The sequence below is a fragment of the Micromys minutus genome (assembly GCF_963924665.1).
Source record: "Micromys minutus genome assembly, chromosome: 13".
Classification (NCBI taxonomy): domain Eukaryota; kingdom Metazoa; phylum Chordata; class Mammalia; order Rodentia; family Muridae; genus Micromys; species Micromys minutus.
In genome coordinates, this window is record NC_137982.1 from 32915276 (window position 1) to 32938282 (window position 23007).

Here is a 23007-nt window from a genome sequence, read left to right on the forward strand (position 1 = left end):
TCACACCATCTTCTTCCAGCTCTCCTTTGTGGATTCCACTCCCTCTCACTCCCAACTTCACACCCTTTACTCATTATACTCATAAATAACCTGCGGAGTCCAGCTCATGCTGACCACACGTGCACTTTGTAAAGAAAACTGTTCTGTGTCACCACTAAGCAAGCTAAAAGGCACTCGGTTAAAAATTGGGGGACTTCAGGTCAAAACTGTGGTAAATGCTACAACATATCCAGAAAACTGGTTTAAAAACAAAGATCAGACACGAAAGGGTGAGGAGCAAGAACTTTTATGTATCCGTGCTATAAATATAGACTGGTTCAGACCCTGGATGAAAGGGTGGCTAATACCATTCAAAGTCATAGGTACACGTCCCCCGTGATTCACGTCTCATTCATAGACATGGATACTATAGAAAGATGTACTGGGAGCATGAAGAAGAGCTGATACCAGGTTCCTTTAGTTAAAAAATAACCCAAACATCTGTCAATAGCAAAAGCCTAGACCACAGAGAGAGAAAGAATAACTGAAAAGATGAACAAAAAAATCAGCAAAACGGGCCAATATATTATTGTATATGACAGCTACTCAGAACAAAACACTGAACTAAAGATATTTTGTACAATGCTTTAATATACTATGTGATTCTGTTCACAAAAGATTAATAACGGAAGAGATTTTTAAAAAACACCCTGTTTGGAGACTCCCACAGTAGTAAACCCAAGGGAAATACTTGTAACAAAACTTTGATGCTAATGAGGGGTATGAGAAAGGTTCGACTCTTTCAATGGAGAAGAAAAAAGGGAGAGAGCATGTTGGGAGAACTGGCCAGTGATGATGTTTGAGGGACAGATGTGAAGCAAGACTTGGGGTGAAGCCCAGGGGAGATGTGGTAGGGGGATGGTAGAACGCTGAGAAGACAGTCCCCATAAATCAGTAGCTTGGAATCCTATCCGGCAGTAAGACTGTCACATAGACTTCCTGCGTTGACCATCAGACTAGATTACGTCCAGTCTCTTAATGGTCTGCCAGGGTCATTCTTTCCCGGTCTACTCTAAACCAATAGCCAAAAGGATCTGCCAGTTAAACCCGCTCATGCCATCCCCCGATCAGCCCAACTGGCCTAAACACTGTTCTTAAACACCACAGACAAGACCCTTAGGTTCACAGCTCCTTTTGTGTAGGCAGAATTTCTGCTAGGTGTTTTCTTCATACCTTTCTAAAGATGTGGTTGTTGTCACTGTCTCAAGGTTTTCCAGTCTGTAAACTATTAACCGTCTTCCCCTGACAATTTTTGTGTACTTTGCTTAGTTTTTTTTTTTTTTTTTTTTTTTTTTTTTTTTTTTCTCCCTTGCTCTCAGTGCTCACCTCTCTTATGCACACACACTGCTCATTCATCGAGGACGTCACTCAAACGTACGCGATGAATGGAGGTAAAATGCGCAAGGTTTGGGAGTTTGGGATTCTTTCCTGTGTACTTGGTGGAATGCTATCATAAAATCTGCACTCACTTAAATAGTCAATGAATGAACAAATTTTCCCATCCTTCCTCTTTTTTATTCATGCAGTAAGGACAGCAGAAACATGGCACCTTTGGGTCTTTCTTCTTCCTCACCTAGTCCTGCATGAGTAATTTCTTAAATGCGCGCTGCTCCTTCCTCTCTATTAGCATCACTATAGGGCAGGTGGCCAGTATCTCTCACCTTAGAGCAATGGGTGCTCGGTGGCCCTTGCATCTATTTTTCATAAACTTTATCTTTATCCTCACCAATCCCAGTTCTCACTTACCTTAAAGTCTGTCCCTCCGCTACCAAAACCTTACAGTGGCTCCCCACACAGACACATACACTAGGATGCTATCGCTTTATCATTGTTCACAAGGCCTTGCAAGATCTAGCGCCTCTTTAACTTGTCTTTTCTTTCTCTTAGACCTATAAGTTAAAAAGAAGAAACATCAAACTATTTAATACCCTGTTATATTGTTTATAAAGATTGACTATTAATTCCCAGTGCCCAGAATGTCCTCCATGCCTATTTTTACAAATCTGACACCATTCTCTGGGCTTGTTGTTTAGTTGGTTGCTTCCTCAGTGTGGACCACTACATCCAGCCCCTCCTATAGACCCCTCCCCTCCATCCACTTCTCCAAGAATTTTATCAGCTCTCTCCCACAGGATTCGCCATACACTGAGCTGACTGCATCAATGTCCCCTGTCTCCTGTACAGGAAGCTGAGATTCCTGAGGATGTTGTCATATTCCTCTCTTAATGCCTTGTCCCTGTAATCGTGCTGAACACAAAAGGGTGGGGTGGACGAAAGCCTGCTGTTGAATGAGCAAATTAATGACTTGCACTGTTATTGTCAAAGAAACATAATTTTGTTTAAAAAATCAGAAAAATATATTAATAACAAGCAACTTAGCTGCTCTCAAATTCTCTTGCATTCAATGTGTGCTTTTTTACAAATCCCATTCTTATGAACATAAAGAACTAGGCAAAGAGCCCGGAAGAGCTGTTTTAACTGTCTCATGCAGTTCTTTCATGCTCAGAAACTTGACTCTCTTTATTACAAATGCCTCAGGCACTGACAGAGCATTTTCTCAGGGTTGTGTTGCCGTTGTTGTTTAGCTTTCCTCCTTTCCTAGTCTCACTCAGAGAAGGAGACTTTGCATTAAGCCACTATAGCCTAATGGTTATAATGAGACAATACAGGCGAAAGACTCAGATGGTTGTTTTAGATGGTTTCAAAATGGGGGTTTTCTCACATAGACCATAAGGAAAATGCTCTAACTGAGATAATCTGGGCCAGAGCAAGCCCGATAGCCAATACCAAGAGGACATTGCTGACACCGCAGGATGCTCCACTGCGTGGGATGTACTTGAATATCAATGATAGAGAAGCAGAGATTTTCTCTAGTAAGTGATAAATTTACTTTCTTTTTAATTGCCCAAAAAGATCTATGAAAATAAATGACACATTAAAAGATAATCCTTGCAAATTTGTAAACCATCAATACTATATCAAGATGCTTTCGATAAAAGCTTTCTCATGCTCTCTAGGGTAAAAGCAAGGAGTCAGGACATGAATCTTTCTACACAATTAAACCCTTACTTGGTGCCTAATGATTCCCTAGTATGATGATGCCAGAGAAAAAGGGTTTTACACTTTCGCAAACACACACACACACACACACACACACACACACAGAGGTGGGGGGGGTCCTGGCATAATGAAAATGGGGACTGTCTCATGTACAACTACTCAGCTAAGTTAATGTCATTATCAGATTTTATAGTACAAGCTGCTTAATCATGAACATCAAAGATGGGAGTAGTGTGAAACACAAGTAATTTATCAGAGGGCATACATGGGTATCACAAAATTCCTCCCATAGTACAGGTTACAGCGGTGTTTACTGAGAACGGTATGGCTTAGGATGGGTATCCACGAGTGGTCAAAAAAAATGAATTAAAAATATGTTCTTTTCTTCATACGTTTAAGGAGAAACCAGCAATGAACACAAGTACCGCAGAAGAGTGATAACCTGAGTTTAGATGTCCAGAACCTATGTAAATTCTGGGGGCATTGTAGCCTGCTCGTAATTCCAGCTTTTGGAAAACAGGGACAAGATCCCTAAAGCCAGACTCAAGTGAGCTTTAGGTTCAAGTGAGATCCTGTGTCATTAAATATTATGGAAAGCAATTAAGGAAGACCCTCCCAGAACCTCATACTTCTACATGCCTGCAAACCCATGTGCAGACTCACTTGTATACCTATATACATATGAACATGCATTCATATTGCACAAGCAGAACATATATATATTAATTATTTTCTTATCATTAATATTTGAGAATTCTTTATAAATAATGTATCTGTGTCTTTCATTAGACATTATGTATACAAATATATTCTTTTGTTGATTAGCCTGATGTGTTAGTCTCTTGTTTGTGTCTTTGGATCATTTTGAGAATGTCTAATTATTATTTTTCTTTTAGAAATAATACATTTGGTGTCATGTCTAAGATATCTTTTTCTAACTCAAAATTGTAAGAAATTCCTCCCATGTTGTCTTTACACATAGGTCTATGATCCTTGAATCATGTCTTGTAAGGACACACGGCATGAATTGAGGGTCATTTGTGTGTAACATGGAGAGTCAATGGTGTACAATTGTTTACTTAGGATTAACTTTGTGTCTTTGGTGGAAATCAACAAAGCTACGATGTCTGGCTTTGTTTCTGGATAGCCTGTTCTGTTCCATCAAACACACTTAGGATTCTCTTTAAATAAACATGTTTTTTTTTTCCACAAGTATATTTAAAACCCTGATTTTCCAACTCAAGTTGTGACTTTCCTCCCTCCTTAATTCTCCAGAACTTGGTATTACGACTGACTTATTTTTTTTATTGTGCACAGTCACAATAAGATACAAACACCTATATTCTAGATCAAGTATCTTCATTTGCAAAACATCTTGTGAGATATTGTTATGACTTGCCACTGAGATATAAGACTCTCATCATAAAAAACATAAAAATGTACAGCCTCCTTTAAGCTTTATAAACTAGACTCAATGCAGACAAATCAGCTTTAAAAACCAAGGCATTTTAAAAGTTGGACTACTTGTAGTATTTTACTTGAAAATAGTATGTAGATTCATCAAGTATCCAAACCACATGGAATTTTAATTAGCTCCCTACAAGAGCCACAGACAGTGCAAAACAGGTGCATATAGAAAATTCTATCTGCTGCTGCGACCAAAGAAAGACTTCCTGGCATTGATCAGAGGGTTCCTAGGAACTCCCTTGCCTTTCTCAATGTTACATATACATATTCCCCACAGGGAACTTCCTTATGAATGCCTCCCCACTTTAGAGCCTACAAAGAAGAGCGCCATGCTAACATTGAGTATGTTAATGATGGCACAGCTAATCATGCCAAAGCATTAATAAGTAAATGTCATAAGTTGGAAAAAACTGTTGCATCTTTAATTCATAAAGACAACTAAAACCTCCAATTCTTGTCTTTTTTACCCTTATCTGACCAAGGAAGTGTTTTATGTATGGGTCACTAAAATGTAAGATGCAACTTCTACTTTTTTACACAGCAAGTATTCCCTGAGATGATGCAAGAAATTAACATAAAGTAAATGGCATGTATGCCCATTAGGGTTCCTGTGTGGTGATAGCATCCTTTATCCTGTTTGTGGTCACTTAGGCATGTTGCCGGTAGCTAAGCCTTGAGGACCACCTCTGTCTCAGAGGCAATCTGAGGTAGGGTCTTTTGTGTCAGAAGAATCAGTTCCTGCATATACTGTGTTATGGTTTAAATGGGAATGTCTCTGTAAGTTCATGTGTTTGAATGTTTTGTTTCCAACCAATGATCCTCCTGCTTTAGAAGGTTATAGAACTGTTAGAAAGTTGGTCATGGCTAGAAAAACTAAGTCATATTTGGAGGTAGCTTTGAAAATTGAAGCTTAGCCCTAGTTCTGGCTAAAGGTCTCTGCTTCTTGATTTCCTACTTGGGCCAGGCTAGAACTTCAACTCCAAACCTGTACAAAACTGTACAGTTCCCAGCTATCTAGAATCTATTACCTGTTGGTCTGTTAACAGTCCCCATATATGTTCAGAGATTATAAGATGGAAAAAGATGTAAGGGTTGCCTCTATACATGTTTTAGAGGTTCATTACCTCTAAAATCCCTTCTTAACCTCTAAAATCCTATCTGCCTTAAGCCTAGCTCTCTGTGTATCCCAGAGTCTCCTATCAATAACGTTCTTCTCTGCTTGTGTTACTCTTCTCTCCATTCCATATTAAAAATAGTCTCATGATGAAATTCGGGGTGAATATGGGCTCATACTCAAAGCTTCTCTTATTTCATGGATCTTACATATGCATGGTTGCCAAATAATACATATAAAACCTTTTAAATTTTAGTTTATGGTTTGAGTGAAACTCAGTCTGATAGCAGTTATTCATCACCTCTCAAATTACACTCAGAAAACTCCCCATCTGCACTTGAGTATCTCGCGTCTCATTGGTGGACCCCAATGCCAGGGTTATTCTCCAACGGCAACAGGAGGCTGAAGTAAGAGGAGGGGACAGAGGGAACTGATGATGTGAGGGGCTCCCATCATGGGTTTGTAAGCTCAGATGATGTTTACTCAAAACGTGGTTGTCTAACTCACACTGTCTAATTCCCATCACTACTAGGAGTTCATGGCCAGGTCATTCTGCCAACTAGAAATGAAAAACAGAGGCACAGAAATGTGATAGAAGGAAAAAAAAAATTGAGAGTCGGGTGATTTGGTTCACAACCATACATCCCAGTTTTATGGGTAGCCAAGGTTTATTTTTAAAACTACATCTAACATCTTAGCATATTCGGTGTTGGTAATTAAATCTTATACTTTACCTCCTAATGACTTTGCACCTGATATACTTGCTTCTACAGCAAGCTTCCTCATAAATAAAGTAAAAGAAGAAAGAAGGTAATAGAAACATCACAGTATTAGGAGGTAGTGAGAAAAATGCCTGCAGCTTATACACTTCACTTCCAGAGAATTTATTGAGGACCTATCATAGTTCAGGCACTGAAAAAATGTATTAGGAAAGAGGAGGAATTTATATAGTACCCAAAATAAAGAAAATGGGGTATCACTGGCAGCTGTGCTGGTGAGCTGGGTTCTTCAATGTGCTATAATCATACTTACTAGCCAGCCAGAGATAGGTGCCAAGGCCAGAGAGAAGAAAGAATGCATTAAATCAAATTACAGACTCAATGAAGTCTTCTTCAGTGTACATATGAGCCAAGTCTTAAAAGGTGGTCATATAATCCGGCAAAGGGAGACCAGAGAACCACACGGGGGCCAGGAGAGTGCACAGTGTACTGTGCAGTAGCAGGAGAACAGAGGAAGTTCCTCACTTGCAAACTGTAAAGTGGAGGGTGTTGAGAAAGGAAGATAAAGAAAGAGTCATATCCAATTTATTGAGGACCTGGAAAACTACCAAGAAAAAAAAATATTTTCCTTCACCCTTTATTCCTCCTCCTCCACCCTCCTCCTCCTTCAACTCCTCTTTTTCCTTCTTCTGCTACCTTGTTTGTTTTCATTTTTGGTGTTGGTTTTGAGGCATCTGGGCTCTTCTAAAATTAATATAATCAGCATGTCGCTAGACAGAGTCAGGAGAGAATTATTTGGGGTTCGGGAAAGTATCTGAGAAAAGTACAGTCATGAGGGTTCTCAGTTGGCAATGGAATAAAACAAGAACAAGGAGCCAGAGCAGAAACCCAGAGGATGCCAGGGCTTTAGAGCTGCACAGACAAGGAGACACTTGACATGACAGCGGGGATCCCTTAATAGAACTCAAAGGAATCAGGAGTGAGGAAGGTGGGCAGTTATCAGAGCACAAGAAGAGGATGAAAACTTCTGGAGAATTAGGCCACATGTAACCATGAACAAAAAAGCCTAGAGAGGTCCGAGAACCAGGTCAAATGACATAGGAAGGCTGATTTCACATGAAAGGGGGTGATGGTACAGAGGGTAACATTTAGCCTAGAGGTTTTCTTGGAGAAGAAATGGTCTATACGTAAATGAAGATACTAAAAAAAAATCAAGAAATACAGAAAGTACATAGTCAGCAGGCTCCAGTGTCACGTGGGAAAATAGCAAATGTGAGGGAGAACTGGACCTAAATACCCAAAAGGCATTGCTCACTGCATTCACATGGGAAGCCTGGACAAGGAGTCAGCCACAACCAAGAGCAGAAAGATGTGCAGTGTGGGGGAATGGAATAGGGGTAAATTTTTTTTTCCCAGTGGTCTGATTTTCTTAATAACAAGGAGATGTTTGTCACTGAGTCTGGGCATCTGGGTGCATGGTGTTCGGCAAGTGGAGGTGTCCAATCTTGATTGTCAGAGAAGAAGCTGGCAGTGGGGGAGGGGCAAACCTCCCAGTTGGCATGAGAGTCTAGGGAGTGCTTTCCTTTCCACAGCAATATGTGATCACTCAGCATGGAAACAAACAGACAAAAAAAGGTCACTAATGAGACATCTCTGAGAAGCAGTTGAGCTCTGAAGACAGGATAGACTCATCACCTGTAGAGCTAACAGGGTGGTCTGAGCTGAACGAGGACTGCAGGTTTTGTGGGAGCAGGAGTTATGAGCACCTGCTTCACCCATCTCATCCTGAGACTGGGATGCCTAACCAACTCCACGTTGCTATAGCAACCATTACTGTCAGAACACAAAAAAGTCAAAGAATGGGCATTTAGCATTCCAAAGCTCCTCTTATACTTTTCTTAAGATATAAATCATCCATCTGACTCCTCCAAAGACTTTTAAATTCTAAGTCCGAGAACAAAATTATGGTTAAATGTTTAATTGATGTTTATTATAGCTAGTATATTAGTTTTTGAAAGGTCAAATTTATGCTACAATGAAGTATATTTTCCCACATTCTGTGGCTCTAATATATAGCACACCTGGGGCCAACAGTATAATAAATACCTTCTATTATTCTGTGGTGTTCTTGCATGCAAACCTGTGTGGGGCCAAGATAGATTGTGCTGAATTTCAAGCTAGTACGAACCTTAGGCAGTCACTTTCTCTCTCAGGGCTCAGCTCTCGGATCTGTAGTAGAATAGTGAAGAGATAAATCTCCTGTCTTTTTCCATGTTAAAAAAACTGCAAGCATAACTGTGCATTTTAAATTATGGTACAATTTATAGATTTATTTCTTTTCTTTTATAATAGATTTTATCCTAGCTATTTACTGAGTCTGAGTCTCTCATTAGGAATGCAAATTCCAGGACTGGCAGCCTGCGCACAGATTGCTGGGCCCCGGAAGAGCCACAGGAGGGCTTTCACTCCTGAGCACACTGGTAAGTCCACACTTCCTCTCCACTGACTATCCCAGGAAAGACGACGCAGAACTCTCAGGGCACAGGTAGTGGTGCTACCTGGAAACAGACACTTCTGACCCAAGGCCAGAGCCAGCCCAGTTGCATCAGGACTGGGCAGTACCATCAGAACTTACAGCAGCCTACCCAGAGAGCCGAAAACCCAGGAGCAATCTCCCTCCAGAGACCTTGAGCCCACAGACCCATAGGAGAGAGAAGCTCCAGACAGAGACAACAAGATCACCTAGTGTCACTGATAACAAGATGGTAAGAGGCAAGTGCAAGAATCTGAGAAACAGAAACCATGACAGCCTGGCAACACCAGAACCCAGTTCTCCCACCACAGCAAGTAGTGGATATCCCAACTCACCAGAAAAACAAGATTTAGACTTAAAATCATACTTCATGATGATGATGGAGTTCCTTGAGAAGCGCATAAAAAACACACTTAAAGATGTACGGGAAAGCCAGGAGAACACATGCAAAGAAGTTGAAGAAAAAACACCAATACATAAATAAATACACACACACACACACACACACACACACAAACACATCACTTAAAGAGCTACAGAAAAGCTGAACCAAACAAGTGAAGGAATTGAAAACAGAAATAGAAACAATGAAGAAATCACAAAAGGAGACAACCTGGAAGTTGGAAATCCTAGGAAAGACATCGGAGTCATAGACACAAGCATCATCAGCAGAATACAAGAGATAGAAGAGAGAATCTCAGGGGTAGAAGATACCATAGAAAACATTGACTCAACAGTCAAATAAAATGCATAAATCAAAAGGCTTCTAACCGAACACTCCAAGAAATTCAGGACACAATGAGAAGACCAAACCTAAGGATAATAGGTGTAGAAGAGAGCAAAGACTCCCAACTAAAAGGCCCGGTAAATGTTTTCAACAAAATTATAGAAGAAAACTTTCCTAACCTAAAGAGATGACCATGAACATACAAGAAGCCTACAGAACCCCAAATAGACTGAACCAGAAAAGAAATTCTTCTCGACACATAATAGTCAAAACAACAAAGGTTCAAAACAAAGAAAGAACACAAAAGGCAGTAAGGGAAAAAGGACAGGTAACATATGCAGCAGAGAACAGCATTTTCTGGCATCAATGGGAGAGGCCTTTGGTCCAGTGAAGACTTGTTTTCCCAGTGTAGGGGAATGTCAAGGCACTGAGGTGGGAGAGGGTGTTTGGGAGAGGGAGCACCTTCATGGAAGCACTGGGAGGGGAGGATGGTATTGGGGGAAAAGAGATAACATCTGAAATGTAAATATAGAAAACATCCAATAAATTTTTTAAAGAAATGCAAATTCCAAAGGTAACACTGTATATGCAAGACAATAAAATCTACTTCAGCATGATTTTGTGTCTGTATTTTTCTACTTTTTCTTCTCACTCACAAGGGTGCATTCACACACCCCTGTCTATTTTCTGTTGTTATGACAGCAGAAGTTAAAGAAATTACAAAGAATTTTGTTGGTTGCACAATTCTAATAGCTGGAGGGTTCTAATAGAGTGGCAATGGTATCCTAGTGATGGTATCTGGCTGCATCACTTCATGATAGAGAAGCAGACTGCTGACCACATGCAGGAGAGCACATGCCTCGCTTTAAAACAGCACATGCTCACATGAGCAAAAAACTCTGTGGGAAGAGCATCAATCCCTTCCCAGGCAGAGTTCCCTTCCATGACCTCACTACCTTCCTCCAGGCCCACCCCCCACAGTGTCTTCTACCTCTGGAAAATCCAAGCGCTCAAACCAAATCCAAAACACAGTAAGTTTTTGTGGTCACCTCTCTTCTTGGGGACTAAGCCTGTGCTGTCCCCTGCTTTCAGTCATCTAGGCACCACAGTGCCACCTGCACGTGTCAGCTGAAGTTTGGGACTGAGCAGACTGTCAGAAAGACCTTATGGAGAGCAGGGGCCACTTAATAGACTGCTGACACGCTGGACACTGTGATATGTGGGGTATAGTCAAGCAGCATCTAATGGCTTACAGACCCCATTTTATGACTTACAGAGTCCCCATTTCTCCTGTCACCAGACCCAACTTCAGCAGAATGGGGTCTGTAAGTCATAAAGCACACTCTCTGGGGCCAGGACCCAGTTCTAGTAGATAGGATCCTCTATGATGATAAAATGACTGCTCTTTCCTGTCTTACAGCCTTCTATATTCAGGATCCACAGAAAGGCACAGAAAGAGGAAAGGCAAGACATATCATGATATCTAGCATGTCAGCAGTCTCCTGGGGTTACTGTGGGTCTTTCTGGCAGTCTGATTAGTCCCAAACTTCAGCTGACATGTACAGGTGATGCTCTGGTGCCTGGCTGACTGGGATTAGGGGTCAGCACAGGCATAGTCCCTCAGAAGAGATGGAACCACCAAAAGGCTACCATGTCTTGGATTTGGTTTAAGAGAGGACAGCAGTGTGCCCTGAGCTCACTGACATGCTGTAACTAAACCTGCTTGTGACTAGTGCCAATTCTGACATGCTCTAACTAAACCTGCTTGTGACTAGTGCCAATTCTTGCTGCCCTGTCAGGTCCGTCACCTGGATTGCTAACTGGACTGTCCCTGGAAAGATGTCCCCACTGGGCCATACACATTTTCATCTGAATAGTCTATCAGATTTTCACCTGTTGGCAATTTTACTCTAGTTTTGGGTTTCCATTTATCTATGGTGGGGGTACTACTAGGCACAAAGACCCCACCTGGATAGGATATTTTTTGACAATGACCTCTTACAATCAGCTAACATTTTAACTGAGGCACATAAAAAAAATTGACGAATACCATCTCATTAGAATCTTTTAGCTTCCATTTGGGTACAGAAAGTTGAAAAGATGGTCGCTCCTACATTTGCATCAAAAAATTTAAAAGCCTGATCCATCTACATTCGATTTTTTTTTTTTTACAAAGCCATCAGCAGAGACCATGGGGCAATAATCCGGTTAGGGCAGAGGCCTGTTAAGAACACATGTGATATGAAAGGTGGCTTGCCTGTAACAAAGCACCTGGAAAAGATGAGCCCACTGTGCACAGGAGCAGGAAGACAGTAGCTAGAGCTCTCTGAAGAATTGATAAATATTAATGGTTTGCACATTTTGATGACATAGCAGAGCATGAAAACACAGAAGATTGCAGAAGCGACAGACGCATGGGGAACTTGTGCCCACTCTCAGGCCCTGCTGTGCTCGTCTGAGTGCTCAGAAGAAAGAATAGGGTCAGAGTGTCCAGGGAGCAGAAGGCTCTAATGGCAGTGGGCAGTGGAGGTGTGTAAGGGGAAGGCAGTCAGCCCACAGAGCACACAAACAGATCCCCTGGAGCTGGAAAGAGAAGAAAAATATCTTCTCCTGGGAGTGGCAGGAAAATACGCCCTTACAAGAACTGTTAAACGTTTTCCTCATCCAATAAGACAACTAAAGGAGATAAAGGGACATGCATTGGAAGGAAAGAAAGCAAAGTATTGATATTTACAGAAGATATGATAGTATACATAATTGACCCCAAAAATCCTATTTAAGAACTCCTACAGCTGATAAACACCTTCAATGAAGTGGCTGGATACAAGACTAACTCAAAACAAACAAACAAATTTGTAAAAAAGAACGGTAGCCCTTCTATATGCAAATGACAAACAGGTTGAGAAAAAAAATCAGAGAAACAGCACCCTTCACAATAGCCACAGATAATACAAAATATCTTGGGGTAACTCTAACCAAGCAAATGAAAGACCTATATGACAGAAACTTTAGGTCTTTGAAGATCTCGGAAGATAAAAAGATCTCCCATGTTCACAGATCAGTAGGATTAACATGGTAAAAATGGCCATTTAACAAAAAGGAATTTACAGATTCAATACAACCCCCATCAAAATGCCAAAACAATTCTTTACAGACCTTGACAGAAAAATGCTCAACTTCATATGAAAAAACAAAAAACCCAGGATAGCTAAAATAATCCTAAATAGTAAAAGAACTTCCAGAGGTAGCACCATCTCGGATCTTAAGTGGTACAACAGAGTTATAATAATAAAAACCACACAGTATTGGCAAAAAGATACATTGATCAATGGAATTGAATCAAAGACCCAGATGTAAAATCACATACCTGAGGATACCTGAATTTTGATAAAGAAGCCAGAAATACACAATGTAAAAAAGAAAGCATCTTCAAGACATGATGTAGATCTAAGTGGTTTTGACTATTGAGTTTCCTTGTCCAGCTTTGATGTGATAGTTTGTGCCTATGGAGGTTTTTCGTTGTTGTTGTTGTACTGTTTTTTTGTTTTTGTTTGTTTGTTGCTTTTGTAGTTTGTTATCCCATCTTTGTTTGATGCTCCTGGGAGGCCTGCTCTTCTCTGATGGGAGGAAGAATGGGTGAATCTGGGAGGGGGGATGTTGCAGTAATTATGAAAATAGAGGACTTATCCCTTTATCGGCCCCTACGGTCTCAATCCGCAGATGCAGCTCTAGTACAGAGCCGAACGCACAGACTCTGTCACTCAGTCCAAGCCGCTCTCTCCACACAATTTCCTTCCCAGGCAGTTCACTCCGCCTGCCCTGCTGTTTCTGTCTTGGGTGGTGGTTTACTGCCCTTGTGTTTTCTCTCCTCCACTGCCTGGCACAAACATTACTCCAAGGCCCAATAGCTTTTCATTCAGGTTTATATATTACATTCTTGATCTACAAACCCTCTACACCATATGATTACATCAAATGCGCACAGATATAAACTGCCCTTCTATGTGAGATAAAAGGCCTATAGAATCCCTTAAAATATTCCTGTCTACCTATTGCCAATTACAGCCACCAGGATTCGGGTCTGCTTTTTCTAGTTCCATCTTGATCTCCTCCGTTTGCTTCCTCCTCTCCTCCCCCTCCTTGGCCTTTCTCCACCCATCTTTCTCCTGTCCAATCATGTACCATCTTAACATAAATCTGCATGTCACCCTTTTTGTTTACTTTAAAAAACAAAACAAAAGAATTGTCTTTAAATGTAAGCTGTGACAACTTAAAGATATTATGAATGATTATGCTTTCTCAAAGTTAATTAGCTTCGGCAGGTTACAAAACTAAATTAATCTTCAACTCTGTCAGAAATTTGAGAGTAGCCAAATATCTAATAACATTGGAAGCCTAATACGGTTTCCAGAGCTGAGACAGGCGTAGAGACAAATCTCCACCAGCAGCATGTGAGAGTAAGTCTCTGGAAAGAGGCTCGGACCTAGTGGCAGAGTCCGTGCGTTCGACTCCATACTAGAGTGGCGTCCCCGTAGTGAGACCGCGGGGCCAGGTAAAGGATAAGCCATTCTACGTAATATTCACTGCAACAAAGGAAGGCTGTGGGGGAAGGGAAGGAGTAGAAACTGAGGTCAGGATGTAATATATGAGAGGAGAATAAAAAAAAAAGTTTTTCTTAGGCAAGGACACTGCTCAAAGACTAAAGAGACAAAGCCATGGATTGAGGGAAAATAGAGAACTTGTAGAGAGAACACATAAAAACATATAATGAGGAACAGAAAAGCAGGAGACCCATGAGAGAAACAGGCAAGACTTGAGAGGAAGGTTCACTAGGTAGATATGGAGTAAATATTCTCAGCCATTATTTTCAATGCACCTCAAAATTGCATGGAGTCGCTCCTAACCCACTCCTTAGTCACCAGGCTAAGGCTAAAGAGGCGGCGGCAGTGAGAACATACTGTGAAAGATGTGGGTTGAAAATCTGGAAAGCCACTTGGGAAAACCATCTGAGCACTGTTTACTTGAGCTACAACCACTCAAACCTTGTGATCCACCCACTCCACTCCTAAGGACCCAATAGAAATCAGCACGTCCGTTCAGAAAGGCATGTTCAATTATGTTCAGAATAGCAAAACTCAAGAAACCATATAAATTGTGTTGTTATGAAATGAAATGCTAGATGGCATTAAAAAGAACAAGTTCTTTTCACATGAAACATGGTTCAAGCAGATATGAGGAGCACTAAGAAGGCTAAAGGCTGTGCACCCAATGATTTGATATAGATATAGTTTGTGGTAGACAGAACACACCCACAATGATGGTGTAAGGAGGGTGGTTAGCATGAGGGGGCAGTCTTGACTTAAAAAAAAAATATTCATGAGCCAGTCTCTTAGACACAGAAATTTGTTTTGTACATGGTGTGCCTTATCTCAGTGTTTACATGGGTTCTAAGAAGCAGATTTCATTCTATAGCTTACTTCAGTGCCTGACAGCACACAGTACCAAACTCACAGCACAGTGCAAAGCCTAATGGCTATGCTTGCAAGTGAACAGAGGCAGTCTAGGAGTGCACAGACTGTCCCTGCCCCTGCCCCTGCCCCTGCCCCTGACCCTGCCCCTGCCCCTGATCCTGACCCTGACCCTGACCCTGACGCTGCCCCTGCCCCTGCCCCTGACCCTGACACTGCCCCTGCCCCTGCCCCTGACCCTGACCCTGGCCCTGCCCCTGACCCTGACCCTGACCCTGACCCTGACCCTGACCCTGACCCTGCCCCTGCCCCTGGCCCTGCCCCTGCCCCTGGCCCTGACCCTGACCCTGACCCTGACCCTGACCCTGCCCCTGACCCTGCCCCTGTCCCTGACCCTGACCCTGACCCTGACCCTGACCCTGACCCTGCATTTCCTACCAGCCTCCAAGGATGAGAAACACATACCGGCTCCACAGCCTGGGATAGATCACCCTAGAGACAACTTATACTTTTTTATGTTCCAAACTTACAAAGTGTGAAAAGATCTTCCTACTTTTTAAAAAAAAAATGCCATTCAAGCACGTTTTCCTCCAATGTTTGCAAACAGGCATATTACTCACTATACCATGTCTGCCAGGTTTTTTTTTTTTTCCTACTAAGAGAATAAACTGCCTTGTTGTGCCCTCGTGATCCACCTAAATGACTTGGTAGGAAACCAAGATGACTATATCATGTTGTAGCTGAGTACAATTCATTTACTGGTCCTGTGTCTGCAAAGCAAAGCACAGTTACTCGAGCACTTGCCTTCAGTTCTAGCATGGGGACAGTGCCTCTGTATTTGCCTATGTGCAGCAGACACCCGCACGCCAGCCTTCCAACCACAGCTCTCCAGTGAGTCAGAGAAGGGGCAAAGCCCTGTCAACACCCCACACTTGCTGAGGGCCACACATGGCCATGAAGCTTGCCCGTGCATGCTCCACGTGAGTCTTTCCTTCTAGACCTTTCCAGCTTCTCCAGTGTGAATGGAGTCTGGCTCAGCATCAGACAGCTCCATCTAGCCAGGCCTGATGTGTGGCACCTATGCGCAGGTCTAGAGGTTGCCATCGAAATTTCAGTAATAATATTCTAGTATGGTAACCTTAGATTGAGTTTTATAGAATCACTGGCTGTGGGCCATCCCTTGCCTAAATGAATTGCAGCACCTATGGTTCAAGCCAACAGTTTTCATCAGGATGGGCTTTTTCAGAGAAACTGATCTGCAGGTAGAATTTGAACAGAAGTAGACTCTTTGTTGTTTCAGGTTTTGTGTTTTGAGACAGGATTTTGTAGCTCTGCCTATCCTGGAACTCACTCTGTAGACCAGGCTGGCCTTCAACTCAGAAATCCACCTCCCTTAGTCTCTGGTGTGTGGCGCCATGGCCTGGTATAGGTAGAGTCTTACCGTACACCTGTTTCATAGCACACAGTGCAGGGTCTTACCTTGGCTTTCAGGTCAGCACACAGTTCCTGTTGCCGTTTCCTGTCCTTAGCCAACAGGCTCTCCATTTCATGGGCTGCACAGGCCTCAATGAGAGTCAGCCTGGCTTTCTGTATAAAGTCGTTCCTGTTCCTGTTCCAATTGTCTATCAGGATTCTTCTCTGCTCTCTAGTAAAGTGGTACTGGTCACAGTATTTCTCGTGTTCCACCTACAAAGGTAACAGAAGGCAGCCAGCTGATTATCAGTCTCAAATAGGCCTGTAATTTATAACATTGTTGTGAAATGGATAGGATTCATTATAATAAAAGAGTTTGAACAACTAGGAACAAACATCTTCACCATGACCAGGAATAAGACAAACCCCGTTCTTCACAGAGACTGTTGCCTAACTGGCACCTAGTGATGCCCCCTAATTTTCTAAGTCCTCTGTTTCCTCGCGTAGGATGGAAGCAGTCAAGGTAGTTACTACAGTGAATCTTAATTCTAAATGCCAATGCTTAAACAAAAATCAATCTGTCCCCATATGTAATTTTAAATATTCCTCTTCTAAGTCAATGCTGGTATTTTACATGATTACATTGCTTCAGTCAAATAACACATTTTTGCTAAATTTATTTCTTTTAAATTTATGCACATATTTGTTTTGCTTGCATGCATGTTTATGCGCAGGTGTTAAATACCCTGGAACTGCCATTACAGATCGTTGTTAACTGCCATATTGATGCTGGGAACTGAATCTGGGTCCTTCGGAAAAACAGCCATTTCTCTTAACCACTGAGCCATCTCTCCAGCCACACTAAACTATTCAAATGCCACAATAATCTTGGAAAGGCACAGTTTTGACTGTAATCACTAAAGTGTTCAGCTGCTGGGATGTTTATAAGTAATATGGTGATAATGTCCACTGGACTCCTCTCCTGTTCTCTATCTACCCCCATGAGGGACATGGGTTCTCACACTGGTAGCAGGCACTTCTTCCCATGGTGAATAGTAACCCTGGGAAGTATATAGAATCCCAAGGGAGTGTAGAAATGGGGGAAGTGCAGGGTCAGAGGGAGCCTGGTCTGGCTAAAATCTTGCAAGGGACTCTGAAGTGAGAGTCATTGCTAGAAGTCTTTACTCTTCTAGTACAGCCCACACCTCTGAATCTGACAAATTATCTGATCCCTGAGTTGCTAGGCATTAGAAAAGAAGCAAGAGAAAGTAATACCCACATAAAGAACAGTGCTTTAGGTGGAATTAATTGGGATCATGATAAAGTAGGCCACAGTCTCACTTTACCCAGAAAGAAAACACATTCTGTGAACTTCTTAGCTTTGTTCTAGAAAGCTAAAAATATACTTAACATTTGTCAAACATCAAGGAGAGGAAGTGTGCACCATGCAGGAAATATATAGTAATCAATTCAGTGTACAAAGTAAATGTAAAAATCTTTATCACATCAATAGTAATAAAATATAAAAAATCTACAGAGTTATACTTGACAGTTAGCTGCTGAGGCAGACCTAATAGGGAATGAAAAGGAATCTCTAATTTCATCAATTAAAAATTTTAAAGCTCTATAATGAGTCACTTAAAGACCAAAATTAAATACTTACTACATAGGGGTGGAGAGCAGGATGGGGCAGGCTAAGTGGGATAGGAGAGGATAACCACGGTAGTATGTGGTCTTCAGTTTCTTCACCAGACATTAATGATAACAATAGAATTGCATCTATTGTCATGTGTACTAAAGGACTTTCACAGGAAGTGTAGTGCTTGATATTTCGTAGTACCGCTCATCTAAAAGTTAAATCTGTACATGTTTGTTACATGTGTGTTATAAGGTGAGTTACTATTGAGTTCATTAGTAACATGGTAACTTCTAGATTCTTTCTCTTGTAGTCTTGTCCACTACAGAATGAAATAATAATTTCCCAATTTCCTCTCAGGTAACTTTCAGTCCAACCTTTAGTCCCTGAAGTGAGCTTTGTGTTGGGAATTGGGCAGAGCTGTGGTGGAGGCTAGTGGCCTTGTCTAGGAAAAATGTTGTTTTTGTCAGGCATAGGACTGAAGTGAGAAAGGTTCTGTGGGTAGAGAGCAGGCATTCAAGTTTCAGGCAAGATCCAGATATGGTAGAACGACCATAGCAAGCAGATAAAAGATGGTGTGACCTCCAGAGTTAAAATGGCTGTTCTGTATCTGGGAACCAGAAGGTATCCAGGCAGGTGGGCACTGACTGACCTTGGACTTTAGACTTTACAGGCTTCAAATGTGGCCCACATGGGTTTGTGGTCTATAACTATATCTTCTATAGTGGAGGAATAAAGAATTTTCAGAGCACTATCTAACTGATTATATATATATTTGTCTTACTAATTATGGACCTCTAAACACAGCAGTTTACAGGCATATAGGATATGAATATTCATCATTGGAATCACTCACCAAATGATGCCTGGACTTGTGAGGAAAATATCTTTGCAACATGTCCAAGTACAGAGCCCTTCTGCCAAGGAGATTTCCAGGATACTGGTCTAAGACAGCCTGGTACGTCCAATGCTCTTCCTCACTTAATTGGAAGTTACTGGAAGCAATAAAAATGTCATCCACATAAGTGAACAATCATGGAACTTAAGGGACTTGAAACTGTTCAAACCAGTGGAGATCATGGTAGAAAATGAGGCTTTTGAAGACGAGATCTCACTATGCTGTTCAAGCTGGTCTCAAGATACCCTCAAACTACATGCTGGGCATGAGAATTAACCAACACGTTCAACTGAGGTGAGCTAACACCATGTCAGCCATAGTTCTAAGTTCCATAGTTCTAAGCCCATGACCAATGGGCTCTTTTGGTCCTTGCTCTGATCTTGCCAGAGTTTCAGCAATAATTCAAAGATGTTGGTGAGACATAATATTCTTTTAATATTTACTCTATCTTGCCTATAGAAATATTTTAAAATCCATCACCAGTGAATGGAGTAGATATACACTGGGAAATACTTATTAAGGATAAAGATTAAAAAGATAATATTTTTTCTTATCCAATAAAGTTTTCATTTCTATACTGGAAAAAAAACACAAATGTAAATGGATGAACATTTTATACAAAGGAAAATAAAGACAGTTGAGAGAGGCATTTGTTTGTGCTTTGAGCTCCAAGGCAAGTCAAATAATCTTTTATTTTATTCTCCTTACCTCATGCTTTGTGGATAAGACTACAGATTGGTAGTGAAAAGACAAACAATGGGGCTATGTTTCTAATGACCAAATACATAATTTGGGTATTTTTTTTGATGCATGTGTGTTTGTTTGTATATGCGCACACAGGAGGTTATAAGACATCTTACAGAAGTCGGTTCTCTTCTACTATTTGGGTTTCAAGGGTTGAAATGAAGATTGTGAGGATGAAGGAAGCGCCTTTACATGACATCACTTGTAAACAAGATCCTGCAAGCTGCCCTAGTCATGTGTCCACCTTGTGCCAACACACCTAGTACCGTCCTCACCCCTCTAGGCAAGGTATGACTCTTATTCTGCATAAAGTATTAGCAAAGTCCTATGCAAAGTGCAAAAGTTGTGTTGTCAGTTTGAACTATCAACTGAATTAATGCTTCTTTATATTCTGATTTTATTTGCATGTCATTATTATTCCTGCTAAGTAAATTAGAATAATCAAATACAGATGCAATCAGAGGGAAGTATTAATAGTAATGAATATTTCCTTGATCTAAGATGATCACCATTGTTTATTCCTATGGTATCAATGATCTTATACCTTAAATTATGCACTTCAATATTTTTCAGGTATCTTTCTATCTCTGAAAAATATCTGACATTTTAACAAAATAAAATGCCCGTTAAGTGAGTGGAACTAATGGGATTTCACTATCCTCATACAAAGTTAACTAGTTTCTTCAGTACACTGATAGGAAGTATTTGAAAAAATATCTTTCAAAAGAGAAAATTTTCCATACCTTCTATATAAACGAAAAAAAGAGGGTGAGATGTGGTGTACAAAGAGAAAACTATTCAGTATGTCATAATAATCCAATGCAGAAGAAATATTAAAATGAATTCATTCATAAATACACCAAGGGTTTTGGTTCCAAGTGGATGGGTTCTGTATGTGCAGACAGCCAAAGGCTTCTGCAAATAAAACATTTCAAGTAGGGAAATTAACCAGAAGAAAAGCTTTCCTGCATGCACTTGGCATTTAAAATGCCCTCAGGTTGTCAAGGACAATGTCTCTGGTCCTCTCTCAAGGGCCATTTTCATTCACAGTAATGTGGATGCATTTTAACAGCAGTTAGCAGGAGAAATTCTTCAATATCATCCCACAAGCAATGGGAGAACAGAATCAAAGCCCATGTCCTTATTAATGTTTTAAGTTATTTCTAAAATCAAAGGGCCTTGAACACAGTTAAATTTTCACCCTTATCAGATTCATATGCATGTGGGGTGTTCCCCAAAGGGAAAAAGGACAGAATCTAGGCCCATTGAGTTGCTGTCCTTTTAAACCATTATTTGTCTTTAAAATAGTGGGTGTTCTTATGGGGAATCCCCATCACCAAGCTGCCAGTAGTCTTGGCTAGTGACTTGAAGAGACCCTTCTCTTCTGTGTAAAATTCCCTGAGTCATGGCAGAAGGGTTTCACTCTGAGGTTCCCTCCCACACTGTTTCCAAGACCGGCTACAAATACCAGCTAACATACATAGGTCGACATGGTTATCCCAATCAGATCCATCCAAGGAGGTCAACCCTGGTACCAATCTGACTCAGTCAACATCAACATCAGCCTCTGCCAAATTGCCCTCTTGCCTAGGCATTCTCCCCCATCCCCCTGTTCTTCAGCCCTCACAAGCCTTAGAGCATCTGCTAATAGTTTTGCTGAATAGCACTGTCTTTTGTTTCTATAGAACTCATCCTAACATAATCCACAAGCAATCTTACCCATGATTTTCAAACATCTTAAATGGTTTGATAAATGGAGAAGTACTTTTAAACTAATTACTTTGATGGCTTCGTCTACTGAATGGTAGTGCAAGATTGTAGCTGTCCACAATCTGCAAACAGCAAGCATTTACTGAAATGCTTTTCAAATACAAGCACACACTAAGTGGCATACACTGTTATAAATAAATATAGCAACAGAAGAATTTCTGGCGTTTGGTTCGTTTTTATAAATTGCACAAATGTATTAATTAGTTGCTTTTTATGGCATTAAAATCCACTTAAATGTATGAAATGACTATATAATACTTAAAGCAGACATTCAAACTAAGTAAGCTATATGCAGTGATGACATCCATTTTGACCTTGCAGTTGACTGGAGAAGCTTCACATCTCAACTGTCTTTCTCTTTTTACCAAAATCACACAAGTTGCAAGTCATTTCTTTGATACACAAAAGGTAAAATTGAAAAACGTGCTGAAAGGAAATGAAATGTTAAATATCATAATATTATCATTTCTAGAATATTTATAGCAGTTTCCAGAAGAGTAGGCTTAAGTCTTAACGCAAATACCCATGCAATAGCATAACCACTGGATTGCAATTTGAGAGGGAAGGGAGACAATTTGCCTATGAATCTACACATACATGCACACAGACACACATCCACAACACACACACACGTGCATGCACACATATGCATGCACACACACACACACACACACACACTTACACACAAAGCTGATGTAGTAAAATCCAAAAGGAGTGAGTGTTCCAAAAGCAGAGTAGTTTCCTCATAGTACTAAAGCAGCCACATCTTAAACACACGGCCTTTCAGCTTCTAAAATATAAAATTACATTCAACATATGCATGCTTCTAAACTAAAACTTGAACATTTATCTCTCTTGATCAAACCTTTATTTTTTCTTATTATAGAAACATGAATGTAAAATAACTAAGACTGAGTTAGCTTTTACCTGCCAAAGCTCTTGTTCAAATTAAATACTTCTCTAGTGAATGTCATAACAAAATGTCCTTGGTTACACAGATAATTAAAAAAGGAATCCCTTATCCACTTTCTAAAATAGAAAATTGTTTAACAATTAAAGGATCCTAAAGAAAACATTAAAATTACCCTAAAGTTTTCTAATGAGAAGTGTCTCATAGACATTTCAACAGCTCAGCTGTTATGAGCAATGCAGCGGAGCAGGTTTGATTCCCAGCACGCATATGTCCACTCACAACCATCTGTAGTTCTAATTCCTGAGATTTGATGCCCTCTTCTGGCCTCTGTGGGCACTGGGCATGGAAGTGCAGGCAAAATGCTCATACATGCAAGAATTAATTCATTGGTTAATTAATTAATTAATTAATTAATTTAATTAATTAATTAATTAAAAATACCTTGGACAGAAATATTTGTTAGCTATTTGCCATTTCTTTTTTATTGCTCTACCAAAATTTTATGA

General features: G+C 40.7%; 1 protein-coding gene across 2 annotated transcripts in view; it reads right to left on the reverse strand.

Annotated features, from left to right (window-relative positions):
• CCDC148 (coiled-coil domain containing 148) overlaps positions 1 to 23007 on the reverse strand; it is a gene marked incomplete at both ends in the record, with an annotated part of 183164 nt that overhangs the window by 129823 nt on the left and 30334 nt on the right. For both annotated transcript variants that reach the window (XM_080927016.1, XM_080927015.1), the window contains 2 exons: positions 16607 to 16813; positions 19033 to 19171. In XM_080927016.1, the coding sequence (XP_080783142.1) occupies positions 16607 to 16813; positions 19033 to 19171 (346 nt within the window). The remainder of the gene's footprint in view (positions 1 to 16606; positions 16814 to 19032; positions 19172 to 23007) is intronic.